A 13184-nucleotide genomic window follows, 5' to 3' on the forward strand; every position below is an offset into this window, starting at 1 on the left:
CTTCCTGTTTCCCCCCTATGTGTAGAACATGATCTGATTGTTTTGAAAACCCAGAAAAGGAGAGCAGAGTTCTTTAATCAGGAAGGTAACAGTCAATGTTAATGTCTGTCGCCAGGCTTCGTTGTTGTTGTTGTTTATGCATTTGCTTTGTAGATTAAATCAACTCTGGCGATTGCTTGTTTGTCCTCGAATCTGCTGCTTATTTATATATATTTAACACAAATATAAACGCAATGATTTTCGTGATGTTAGTTCATATAAGGAAATCAAATGAATTAGGCCCCAATCGATGGATTTCACATGACTGGGAATACAGAGATGATTTTGTTGGTCACATATACCTCATCTATAGCTGGAGACGGGACCGTCCCTGGTTACCCAGTCCGTCCCTGGTTACCCAGTCCGTCCCTGGTTACCCAGTCCGTCCCTGGTTACCCAGTCCGTCCCTGTAGCTGGCTGCTGGTAGTGTCATAATTCAGCTCTTTCCCCTCAGCCTCATCAGGAGTCAGCTCTATGGTCTACCTGTGTGGTGAGTGTGTGTGCAGTGCTCTGAAGTTAACGCAACAACATTCCAGTATCTGGACCATCACTCTCAAGCAGCTCTGTGATTCGTTGATTACTACCTAGTCAGTGTGTGTGAATGTCAGCTGATTGGAGCTGTGGTTTGAGATCATCCAGAAGGCTCTATTGGTTTGCAGTGCTCCCTGATTCATTCAGAAGGCTCTATTGGTTTGCAGTGCTCCCTGATTCACCCAGATGGCTCTATTGGGTGCTTGGTTTGCAGTGCTCCCTGATTCATTCAGAAGGCTCTATTGGGTGCTTGGTTTGCAGTGCTCCCTGATTCATTCAGAAGGCTCTATTGGGTGCTTGGTTTGCAGTGCTCCCTGATTCATTCAGAAGGATCTATTGGGTGCTTGGTTTGCAGTGCTCCCTGATTCATTCAGAAGGCTCTATTGGGTGCTTGGTTTGCAGTGCTCTGATTTAAATCACAAATAGAATGATAAATGTGGTGATATTATAAGTGAGCCCAGTTGGGGAAACATTTATTCTCACATTGGCTGACTGTTAAAACACACCTTCTCCCCCCCCTCTCTCTCTCGCTCTCTCTGTTAGGAGGATCGGCGTCGGCGATATCTGATGTAAGTCATAGGAACAAGAGGGGGGAACACTGGCTCTTAAGGGTGTGTGTGTTGAGACTGAGTATTAGGGGGGGGGGGGGGGGGGGGGGGTAATATCGAAGGGTAATATTCTGGGATGTCCTCCAGCTCCAGGTGCCGTCCCTCAGCACCTCCCCCTCCAGTTGGTCCTGGGACCCCGAGGAAGAGAGGAGGAGGCAGGAGAAGTGGCAGGAGGAGCAGGAGCGCCTCCTACAGGTCAGGAAGACATACATCCCACTTAGCCTGGAACCACACTGACTAAATACCACTTAGCCTGGAACCACACTGGGCAAATACCACTTAGCCTGGAACCACACTGGGCAAATACCACTTAGCCTGGAACCACACTGGGCAAATACCACTTAGCCTGGAACCACACTGGGCAAATACCACTTAGCCTGGAACCACACTGAGTAAATACCACTTAGCCTGGAACCACACTGGGCAAATACCACTTAGCCTGGAACCACACTGACTAAAGCCCACTTAGCCTGGAACCACACTGACTAAAGCCCACTTAGCCTGGAACCACACTGACTAAAGCCCACTTAGCCTGGAACCACACTGACTAAAGCCCACTTAGCCTGGAACCACACTGACTAAATACCACTTAGCCTGGAACCACACTGACTAAATACCACTTAGCCTGGAACCACACTGACTAAATACCACTTAGCCTGGAACCACACTGAGTAAAGCCCACTTAGCCTGGAACCACACTGACTAAATACCACTTAGCCTGGAACCACACTGAGTAAAGCCCACTTAGCCTGGAACCACACTGAGCAAATACCACTTAGCCTGGAACCACACTGAGTAAATACCACTTAGCCTGGAACCACACTGAGTAAATACCACTTAGCCTGGAACCACACTGAGTAAATACCACTTAGCCTGGAACCACACTGGGCAAATACCACTTAGCCTGGAACCACACTGAGTAAAGCCCACTTAGCCTGGAACCACACTGAGTAAATACCACTTAGCCTGGAACCACACTGAGTAAATACCACTTAGCCTGGAACCACACTGAGCAAATACCACTTAGCCTGGAACCACACTGGGCAAATACCACTTAGCCTGCAACCACACTGGGCAAATACCACTTAGCCTGCAACCACACTGGGCAAATACCACTTAGCCTGCAACCACACTGGGCAAATACCACTTAGCCTGCAACCACACTGGGCAAATACCACTTAGCCTGCAACCACACTGGGCAAATACCACTTAGCCTGCAACCACACTGGGCAAATACCACTTAGCCTGCAACCACACTGGGCAAATACCACTTAGCCTGCAACCACACTGGGCAAATACCACTTAGCCTGCAACCACACTGGGCAAATACCACTTAGCCTGCAACCACACTGGGCAAATACCACTTAGCCTGCAACCACACTGGGCAAATACCACTTAGCCTGCAACCACACTGGGCAAATACCACTTAGCCTGCAACCACACTGGGCAAATACCACTTAGCCTGCAACCACACTGGGCAAATACCACTTAGCCTGCAACCACACTGGGCAAATACCACTTAGCCTGCAACCACACTGGGCAAATACCACTTAGCCTGCAACCACACTGGGCAAATACCACTTAGCCTGCAACCACACTGGGCAAATACCACTTAGCCTGCAACCACACTGGGCAAATACCACTTAGCCTGCAACCACACTGGGCAAATACCACTTAGCCTGCAACCACACTGGGCAAATACCACTTAGCCTGCAACCACACTGGGCAAATACCACTTAGCCTGCAACCACACTGGGCAAATACCACTTAGCCTGCAACCACACTGGGCAAATACCACTTAGCCTGCAACCACACTGGGCAAATACCACTTATCTTTGACTTCAGTGAAGCAGTTCCACACTGAAATCATTGGAACTGTTCGTGCCTCATGTCTTAAGATAAAAGCACCAATTCTGGGCTAAACTTACCCGTAGTCTCAGAGGAAGCTGATTGGACAGTTGTCTTGTGTGATGTTGTACAGGAGAAGTACCGTCAGGACCAGGAGAGGCTGGATGCCGAGTGGCAACAGGCCCAGGAGGAGGCAGGGGCGGAGAGATACAGGCAGGCTGAGGTGACCCCTGATCCTCTACCGTCCAGATGCATCGTGGGATATGTAGTCCCTTGTGTCAAATCATCCACACCGAACATGGAGAGCTCAGGAGAGATGACCAATGGGATCGCTAGCCTTGCCAGTCCTCAGCCAGTCTTGAGCCAGCCCATGGCCCCTGTTGCCATGGGCTGTTGCCATGTGGAATCCAATCCAAAGGAAGTTGTTTTTGACGGGGGAAGAAGGGAGGAGCCTCGTCCTCAAGAAGGGAGGAACCTGGAAGAGGAGACTGATGAAGTGGCAGGAGGAGATAAGTGGTGAGAAAGACCACACCTTGGTTACTATTTAGTTCTGGTGATGTGTTTTAAAGGCGTCCCTCTGCCCAGTGCATTGTGGGTCAATAGTGGGTCAATTCACTTATCTACAAATAATGACTAGTTTATGATTTCAAGGTGATTTGTGGACCAGTCAGTCACAACCTTGCTGGTTTCTGTCAAACAAGCTGGCTGCTGTCTGCAAATTGACTCTTCTGTCCTCTCGCTCTGTCCTCTTGCCTTCTCGCCCTGCCCTCTGTCCTCTGTCCTTCTCGCCCTGCCCTCTGTCCTTCTCGCCCTGCCCTCTGTCCTTCTCGCCCTGCCCTCTGTCCTCTCGCCCTGCCCTCTGTCCTCTCGCCCTGCCCTCTGTCCTCTCGCCCTGCCCTCTGTCCTCTCGCCCTGTCCTCTCGCCCTGCCCTCTGTCCTCTCGCCCTGCCCTCTGTCCTCTCGCCCTGCCCTCTGTCCTCTCGCCCTGCCCTCTGTCCTCTCGCCCTGCCCTCTGTCCTCTCACCCTCTCGCCCTCCTCTGCTGCCTCTGCCTCCAGGTCTGGGGACTCCTATGGTTTCACCCAGCTATCTATAGCTGACAGGTCAGTCAGTACTAGAGACTCCTATGGTTTCACCAAGCTAGGGGGCTTGGGAGTGCACCTTTGATCACAAACTGTAAATGAATCGTGTGATATTTGTATGACTAGTTGTGCTCAGTGTTTGTATGTGTGAGTACTGCAGGGTGTTGTCGTGTGTGTGTGTGTGTGTGTGTGTGTGTACTGCAGGGTGTTGTCTTGTATAACCTGACAGACTTGTGTGTGTACTGTAGGGTGTGGTCTTGTATAGCCTGACAGACGTGTGTGTGTGTGTGTGTGTACTGCAGGGTGTTGTCGTGTGTGTGTGTGTACTGCAGGGTGTGGTCTTGTATAGCCTGACAGACGTGTGTGTGTGTGTGTGTGTACTGCAGGGTGTTGTCGTGTGTGTGTACTGCAGGGTGTTGTCTTGTATAACCTGACAGACTTGTGAGTACTGCAGGGTGTTGTCGTGTGTGTGTACTGCAGGGTGTGGTCTTGTATAGCCTGACAGACTTGTGTGTGTGTGTGTACTGCAGGGTGTTGTCGTGTGTGCACTGCAGGGTGTTGTCTTGTATAACCTGACAGACTTGTGTGTGAGTACTGCAGGGTGTGGTCGTGTGTGTGTGTGTGTGAGTACTGCAGGGTGTTGTGTGTGTGTGTGTGTGTGTGTACTGCAGGGTGTGGTCTTGTGTGTGTGTGTGTGTGAGTACTGCAGGGTGTGTGTGTGAGTACTGCAGGGTGTGGTCTTGTGTGTGTGAGTACTGCAGGGTGTTGTGTGTGAGTACTGCAGGGTGTTGTGTGTGAGTACTGCAGGGTGTTGTGTGTGAGTACTGCAGGGTGTTGTGTGTGAGTACTGCAGGGTGTTGTGTGTGTGTGTGAGTACTGCAGGGTGTTGTGTGTGTGAGTACTGCAGGGTGTTGTGTGTGTGTGTGTGTGTGTGAGTACTGCAGGGTGTTGTGTGTGTGTGTGTGTGTGTGTGTGAGTACTGCAGGGTGTTGTGTGTGTGTGTGTGTGTGTGAGTACTGCAGGGTGTTGTGTGTGTGTGTGTGAGTACTGCAGGGTGTGGTTGTGTGTGTGTGTGTGAGTACTGCAGGGTGTGGTCTTTGTGTGTGTGTGTGAGTACTGCAGGGTGTGGTCTTGTGTGTGTGTGAGTACTGCAGGGTGTGGTCGTGTGTGTGCGAGTACTGCAGGGTGTGGTGTGAGTACTGCAGGGTGTGGTGTGAGTACTGCAGGGTGTGGTGTGAGTACTGCAGGGTGTGGTGTGAGTACTGCAGGGTGTTGTATAACCTGACTTGTGTGTTTGTTGATCAGGATGAAATCCAAGTCCTCCCCATCGTTGGAGGGTTTCCACAGACAGGAGGTGAAAGGTCAGACTCTGCTGTTGACTGTCCCTCTGTTTAATGAGTGGGTTCCCCATTCCAAACCCAGCCTTGATGTTGATGCACTTTACACCATGTTGGTCAAATCTAACCAGGCCTCATTTAGCCGAGGCCCAGGGAGACGGGGTGGGGTGGGTAATGACTCTAACCAGTCCTCTCATTTAGCTGAGGCCCAGGGAGACGGGGTGGGTAATGACTCTAACCAGTCCTCATTTAGCTGAGGCCCAGGGAGACGGGGTGGGTAATGACTCTAACCAGTCCTCATTTAGCTGAGGCCCAGGGAGACGGGGGTGGGTAATGACTCTAACCGGTCCTCTCATTTAGCCGAGGCCCAGGGATACAGGGGTGGGTAATGACTCTAACCGGTCCTCTCATTTAGCCGAGGCCCAGGGATACTGGGGTGGGTAATTACTCTAACCGGTCCTCTCATTTAGCCGAGGCCCAGGGATACTGGGGTGGGTAATTACTCTAACCGGTCCTCTCATTTAGCCGAGGCCCAGGGAGACGGGGGTGGGGTGGGTAATGACTCTAACCAGTCCTCATTTAGCCGAGGCCCAGGGAGACGGGGGTGGGGTGTGTAATGACTCTAACCAGTCCTCTCATTTACCCTTGCCCAGGGAGACGGGGGTGGGGTGGGTAATGACTCTAACCGGTCCTCTCATTTAGCCGAGGCCCAGGGATACAGGGGTGGGGTGGGTGATGACTAACCAGTCCTCTCATTTAGCCGAGGCCCAGGGAGACGGATGTGGGGTGGGTAACGACTCTAACCAGTCCTCTCATTTAGCCGAGGCCCAGGGATACAGGGGTGGGTAATGACTCTAACCGGTCCTCTCATTTAGCCGAGGCCCAGGGATACTGGGGTGGGTAATTACTCTAACCGGTCCTCTCATTTAGCCGAGGCCCAGGGAGACGGGGGTGGGGTGGGTAATGACTGACCAGTCCTCTCATTTAGCCGAGGCCCAGGGATACAGGGGTGGGTAATGACTCTAACCGGTCCTCTCATTTAGCCGAGGCCCAGGGATACTGGGGTGGGTAATTACTCTAACCGGTCCTCTCATTTAGCCGAGGCCCAGGGATACTCGGGTGGGTAATTACTCTAACCGGTCCTCTCATTTAGCCGAGGCCCAGGGAGACGGGGGTGGGGTGGGTAATGACTCTAACCAGTCCTCTCATTTAGCTGAGGCCCAGGGATACTGGGTTGGGTAATGACTAACCAGTCCTCTCATTTAGCTGAGGCCCAGGGATACAGGGGTGGGTAATGACTCTAACCAGTCCTCTCATTTAGCCGAGGCCCAGGGATACTGGGGTTGGGTAATGACTAACCAGTCCTCATTTAGCCGAGGCCCAGGGTAATTACTCCTCACCTTTCTGTATTGTGATAGAGGGGATGTTTTCACCGATTGGTCGTTGGAATAATATTGTTCACTCATTGGACAATGCTCAAATGACTGTCCTTTTTATTGGTCTTTCTGTACGAACTATGATTGGTCATACCGTCGTGACTCTGCTCTCTGGTTGGTTGTTAGGCGCTGCCAGGGAGGTCGCTAGGAGGAAGCCTCCTCAGAGCATGTCGTTAGTAGAGGCTGAGAGGCAACAGATCCTGGACGAGATGAGGAAGAGGACCGCTCTGCTGACCGACAACAGCTGGATACGACAACGCTCCACCTCTGACAACAGACAACCAACTAACCGGCGAGGGCCTATGAGGAGGTAGGAGGGGGGTTGGCAACCAACTAACCGGTGAGGGCCTATGAGGAGGTAGGAGGGGGGTTGGCAACCAACTAACCGGTGAGGGCCTATGAGGAGGTAGGAGGGGGGTTGGCAACCAACTAACCGGTGAGGGCCTATGAGGAGGTAGGAGGGGGGTTGTCAACCCAGTAACCGGAGGTAGGTAGGAGGGGGGGTTGTCAACCCAGTAACCGGAGGTAGGTAGGAGGGGGGGTTGTCAACCCAGTAACCGGAGGTAGGTAGGAGGGGGGGTTGTCAACCCAGTAACCGGAGGTAGGTAGGAGGGGGGGTTGTCAACCCAGTAACCAGAGGTAGGTAGGAGGGGGGGTTGTCAACCCAGTAACCGGAGGTAGGTAGGAGGGGGGGTTGTCAACCCAGTAACCAGAGGTAGGTAGGAGGGGGGGTTGTCAACCCAGTAACCAGAGGTAGGTAGGAGGGGGGGTTGTCAACCCAGTAACCAGAGGTAGGTAGGAGGGGGGGGTTGTCAACCCAGTAACCTGAGATAGGTAGGAGGGGGGGTTGTCAACCCAGTAACCTGAGATAGGTAGGAGGGGGGGTTGTCAACCCAGTAACCGGAGGTAGGTAGGAGGGGGGGTTGTCAACCCAGTAACCGGAGGTAGGTAGGAGGGGGGGTTGTCAACCCAGTAACCGGTAGGAGGGGGGGTTGTCAACCCAGTAACCGGTAGGAGGGGGGGTTGTCAACCCAGTAACCGGTAGGAGGGGGGGTTGTCAACCCAGTAACCGGAGGTAGGTAGGAGGGGGGGTTGTCAACCCAGTAACCGGAGGTAGGTAGGAGGGGGGGTTGTCAACCCAGTAACCGGAGGTAGGTAGGAGGGGGGGTTGTCAACCCAGTAACCGGAGGTAGGTAGGAGGGGGGGTTGTCAACCCAGTAACCGGAGGTAGGTAGGAGGGGGGGTTGTCAACCCAGTAACCGGAGGTAGGTAGGAGGGGGGGTTGTCAACCCAGTAACCGGAGGTAGGTAGGAGGGGGGGTTGTCAACCCAGTAACCGGAGGTAGGTAGGAGGGGGGGTTGTCAACCCAGTAACCGGAGGTAGGTAGGAGGGGGGGTTGTCAACCCAGTAACCGGAGGTAGGTAGGAGGGGGGGTTGTCAACCCAGTAACCGGAGGTAGGTAGGAGGGGGGGTTGTCAACCCAGTAACCGGAGGTAGGTAGGAGGGGGGGTTGTCAACCCAGTAACCGGAGGTAGGTAGGAGGGGGGGTTGTCAACCCAGTAACCGGAGGTAGGTAGGAGGGGGGGTTGTCAACCCAGTAACCGGAGGTAGGTAGGAGGGGGGGTTGTCAACCCAGTAACCGGAGGTAGGTAGGAGGGGGGGTTGTCAACCCAGTAACCGGAGGTAGGTAGGAGGGGGGGTTGTCAACCCAGTAACCGGAGGTAGGTAGGAGGCGGGGTTGTCAACCCAGTAACCGGAGGTAGGTAGGAGGGGGGGTTGTCAACCCAGTAACCGGAGGTAGGTAGGGGGGGGGGGTTGTCAACCCAGTAACCGGAGGTAGGTAGGAGGGGGGGTTGTCAACCCAGTAACCGGAGGTAGGTAGGAGGGGGGGTTGTCAACCCAGTAACCGGAGGTAGGTAGGAGGGGGGGTTGTCAACCCAGTAACCGGAGGTAGGTAGGAGGGGGGGTTGTCAACCCAGTAACCGGAGGTAGGTAGGAGGGGGGGTTGTCAACCCAGTAACCGGAGGTAGGTAGGAGGGGGGGTTGTCAACCCAGTAACCGGAGGTAGGTAGGAGGGGGGGTTGTCAACCCAGTAACCGGAGGTAGGTAGGAGGGGGGGTTGTCAACCCAGTAACCGGAGGTAGGTAGGAGGGGGGGTTGTCAACCCAGTAACCGGAGGTAGGTAGGAGGGGGGGTTGTCAACCCAGTAACCGGAGGTAGGTAGGAGGGGGGGTTGTCAACCCAGTAACCGGAGGTAGGTAGGAGGGGGGGTTGTCAACCCAGTAACCGGAGGTAGGTAGGGGGGGGGGTTGTCAACCCAGTAACCGGAGGTAGGTAGGAGGGGGGGTTGTCAACCCAGTAACCGGAGGTAGGTAGGAGGGGGGGTTGTCAACCCAGTAACCGGAGGTAGGTAGGGGGGGGGGTTGTCAACCCAGTAACCGGAGGTAGGTAGGAGGGGGGGTTGTCAACCCAGTAACCAGCGAGGGTCTATGAGGAGGTAGGAGGGGGGTTGTCTACCCATTAACCAGCGAGGGTCTATGAGGAGGGGGGTTGTCAACCCATTAACCACCGAGGGCCTATGAGGAGGTAGGAGGGGGGGTTGTCTACCCATTAACCAGCGAGGGCCTATGAGGAGGTAGGAGGGGGGGTTGTCTACCCATTAACCAGCGAGGGCCTATGAGGAGGTAGAAGGGGGGTTGTCTACCCAATAAGGAGGTAGGAGGGGGTGTGCCATTTGGACCGTGCCTCTCTCTACGTGACCTGTTATTTGACCTCTCCATCTGTCCTCTCGGCAGGTACGACTCTCTGGACAACCTTCCCTCTTCCGCCACCCTGCTCTCTAACCCCCAACGCCCCCACTCCTCCCTGGGTTTCTCCGCCCCGTACCGCCCCCCCTCCTCCCGGCACAGCATGGGTGTGGCCCTGGGGGGTTACTCCAACGGGACCCAGAAGCACAGCCCTACCTGGCCCCGCCCCTTCAGCACATCTTCCCCCCCGCCCAACACCGGAGAGGAACCCGCCACCGGCGAATCACGACCCGTCTCACAGCAGCACCACCGGTAATAGACCAATCAGGACTTGTGTTGTATGTTTTATAATGTACAGTGCATTTTGAAAGCGTTCAGAGCCCTTGACTTTGTTACATTACAGCCTTGTTCAAAAATGGATTAAATCGTTTTTTCCCCCCCTCATCCATCTACACACAATACCCCATAATGACATCACAATACCCCCATAATGACATCACAATACCCCCATAATGACATCACAATACCCCGTAATGACATCACAATACCCCGTAATGACATCACAATACCCCATAATGACATCACAATACCCCCATAATGACATCACAATACCCCCATAATGACATCGCAATACCCCCATAATGACATCACAATACCCCCATAATGACATCGCAATACCCCCATAATGACATCGCAATACCCCCATAATGACATCGCAATACCCCCATAATGACATCGCAATACCCCCATAATGACATCACAATACCCCATAATGACATCACAATACCCCATAATGACTAAACATTTTTTTCACGTTTATTAAAGACATTTCCTTAAGTATTCAGACCCTTTTTTAATCAGTACTTTGTTGAAGGCATCTGTGGCAGCGATTACAGACCTCGAGTCTTCTTGGGTATGACGAGAGAGCTGTCCCGAAGCCACTGCTGTGTTGTCTCGGCTGTGTGAACTTTCACTCCAGTCAGAGGTCCTGAGCACTTCGCTCCGTTCATCTTTCCCTCGATCCAGACTAGTCTCTCAGTCCCTGCCGTTGAAAAACATCCCCTCAGCATGATGCTGCCACCACCATGCTTCATTGTAGGGATGGTGCCAGGTTTCCTCCAGACGTGACGCTTGGCATTCAGGCCAAAGAGTTCAATCTTGGTTTCATCAGAACAGAGAATCTTGTTTCTCATGGTCAGAGTCCTTTAGGTGCCTTTTGGCAAACTCGCTGAGGAGTGGCTTCTGTCTGGCCATTCTACCATAAAAGCCTGATTGGTGGAGTGCTGCAGAGATGGGAGAACCTTCCAGAAGGACAACCATTTCCACAGAGGAACTCTGGAGCTCTGTCAGAGTGACTATCAGGTTCTTGGTTACCTCCCTGACCAAGGCCCTTCTCCCCCGATTGCTCAATTTGGCCGGGCGGCCAGCTCTAGGAAGAGTCTTGGTGGTTCCAAACTTCTTCCATTTAAGAATGATGGAGGCCACTGTGTTCTTGGGGACCTTCAATGCTGCAGAATTTGTGGGTACCCTTTTCCAGATCTGTGCCTCGACACAATCCTGTCTCGGAGCTCTACGGACAATTCCTTCGACCTCATGGCTTGCTTTTTGCTCTGACCTTATAGACAGGTGTCTTTCCAAATCATGTCCAATCTATTTAATTTACCACAGGTGAACTTCCAATCAACTTGTAGACAGATCTTTAGGATGATCAATAGAAACAGGATGCACCTGAGATCAATTTCAAGTCTCATAGCAAATTGTCTGAATACTTATGTAAATAAGGTGTTTCTGTGTTTGTAAAGTGTCTAAAAACTTGTGTTCACTTTGTCACTATGGGGTCTTGTGATGTCACTATGGGGTCTTGTGATGTCACTATGGGGTCTTGTGATGTCACTATGGGGTCTTGTGATGTCACTATGGGGTCTTGTGATGTCACTATGGGGTCTTGTGATGTCACTATGGGGTCTTGTGATGTCACTATGGGGTCTTGTGATGTCACTATGGGGTCTTGTGATGTCACTATGGGGTCTTGTGATGTCACTATGGGGTCTTGTGTTTAGATTGAGGAAGAAATCATGTTGGCAGGCTGTAATGTAACAAAATGTGGATGAAGTCGAGGGGTGTGAACACTTTCCAAATCCACCATCTTTGAGTTTCAGTGCTGTAGTCTCCTCATATTGTCTGATCCCAGAGAGGAGAATGAGAGCATTAGTAACGAGGATGAATGCATGATAAACAGTCTCGAACAGAGAACAGGCTTCATACATATACAATAAGACATCATAATACATTAGACACGAGGGACTTTGTGAAAATAAAAACCCAATTTCAGTTTTATCTTCCTGGTGAACTTGTAGCTCATCGTCCAGCCGCATACCAAGGCATTTGTAGGAGGACACCTTTTCAATGGATGTTCCCCCAGACCTTGTGAATCAGTCTGGTCCCTCTGATCCCCCTCTCTCTCATCTTACCCCCAGAGCTTGTGGATCAGTCTGGACCCTCTGATACCCTTCTCATCTTAACCTCAGACCTTGTGGATCAGTCTGGTCCCTCTGATCCCCCTCTCTCTCATCTTACCCCTAGACCTTGTGGATCAGTCTGGTCCCTCTGATCCCCTTCTCTCTCATCTTACCCCCAGACCTTGTGGATCAGTCTGGTCCCTCTGATCCCCTTCTCTCTCATCTTACCCCCAGACCTTGTGGATCAGTCTGGTCCCTCTGATCCCCCTCTCATCCTGTGTCTTCCTGTGTGTTCCCGTTCCCTCTCTCCCTCCAGAGTGCTGACTTCTCGTCAGGTGTGTTCAGTGTGTGTGTGTCCTATGGGCAGAGGGGCTGCCATGGTCATTGAGACCCTGAACCTCTGCTTCCACCTGGCCTGTTTTCAGGTGAGAGTCTGGTCTGCACCTCCATTCACCTGGTTGGAGGAGAGGTCCTCTACAAAACATGTCAGCACACTCAATCACCCTTCAGTGCATGAGCTAATGGTCACTGTAGCTGACTGACTGGCTTCACCTGGGCACTGTAGCTGACTGGCTTCACCTGGGCACTGTAGCTGACTGGCTTCACTTGGGCACTGTAGCTGACTGACCTGACTGGCTTCACCTGGGCTCTGTAGCAGACTGACTGACTGTCTTCACCTGGGCTCTGTAGCTGACTGACTGACTGGCTTCACCTGGGCTCTGTAGCTGACTGACTGGCTTCACCTGGGCTCTGTAGCTGACTGACTGACTGGCTTCACCTGGGCTCTGTAGCTGACTGACTGACTGGCTTCACCTGGGCTCTGTAGCTGACTGACTGACTGGCTTCACTTGGGCTCTGTAGCTGACTGACTGACTGGCTTCACTTGGGCTCTGTAGCTGACTGACTGACTGGCTTCACTTGGGCTCTGTAGCTGACTGACTGGCTTCACCTGCTTATCTTCTTCCATGACAGAATACATGTCCTGCTTCTGCTCACTGTCTGTTCTAACTGGAGGGTTGACGTCTGACAGGAATCCATGAGGTGTCACCTTTCTTTGGGGGTTTCCTTGGTTTCTCCCTGCCTCACCCTCTTAACTCT

The 13184-nt window shown here is 52.6% G+C and overlaps 1 protein-coding gene across 21 annotated transcripts in view; it reads left to right on the forward strand.

Annotated features, from left to right (window-relative positions):
- LOC149975367 (LIM domain only protein 7-like) overlaps positions 1-13184 on the forward strand; it is a 52065-nt gene that overhangs the window by 35043 nt on the left and 3838 nt on the right. For 3 of the 21 annotated variants that reach the window (XM_090206703.1, XM_090206704.1, XM_090206707.1), the window contains 9 exons: positions 26-85; positions 1114-1139; positions 1266-1373; positions 3160-3542; positions 4084-4128; positions 5413-5468; positions 7007-7190; positions 9676-9939; positions 12403-12511. In XM_090206703.1, coding sequence (XP_090062829.1) covers positions 26-85; positions 1114-1139; positions 1266-1373; positions 3160-3542; positions 4084-4128; positions 5413-5468; positions 7007-7190; positions 9676-9939; positions 12403-12511 — 1235 coding nt within the window. The remainder of the gene's footprint in view (positions 1-25; positions 86-1113; positions 1140-1265; positions 1374-3159; positions 3543-4083; positions 4129-5412; positions 5469-7006; positions 7191-9675; positions 9940-12402; positions 12512-13184) is intronic. The other 18 variants (XM_090206711.1, XM_090206713.1, XM_090206720.1 and 15 more) reach the window with 7 other exon arrangements.

This window comes from Oncorhynchus mykiss, chromosome 18, assembly GCF_057628025.1.
Source record: "Oncorhynchus mykiss isolate SJ-2025 chromosome 18, ASM5762802v1, whole genome shotgun sequence".
NCBI classification, from domain to species: Eukaryota; Metazoa; Chordata; class Actinopteri; order Salmoniformes; family Salmonidae; genus Oncorhynchus; species Oncorhynchus mykiss.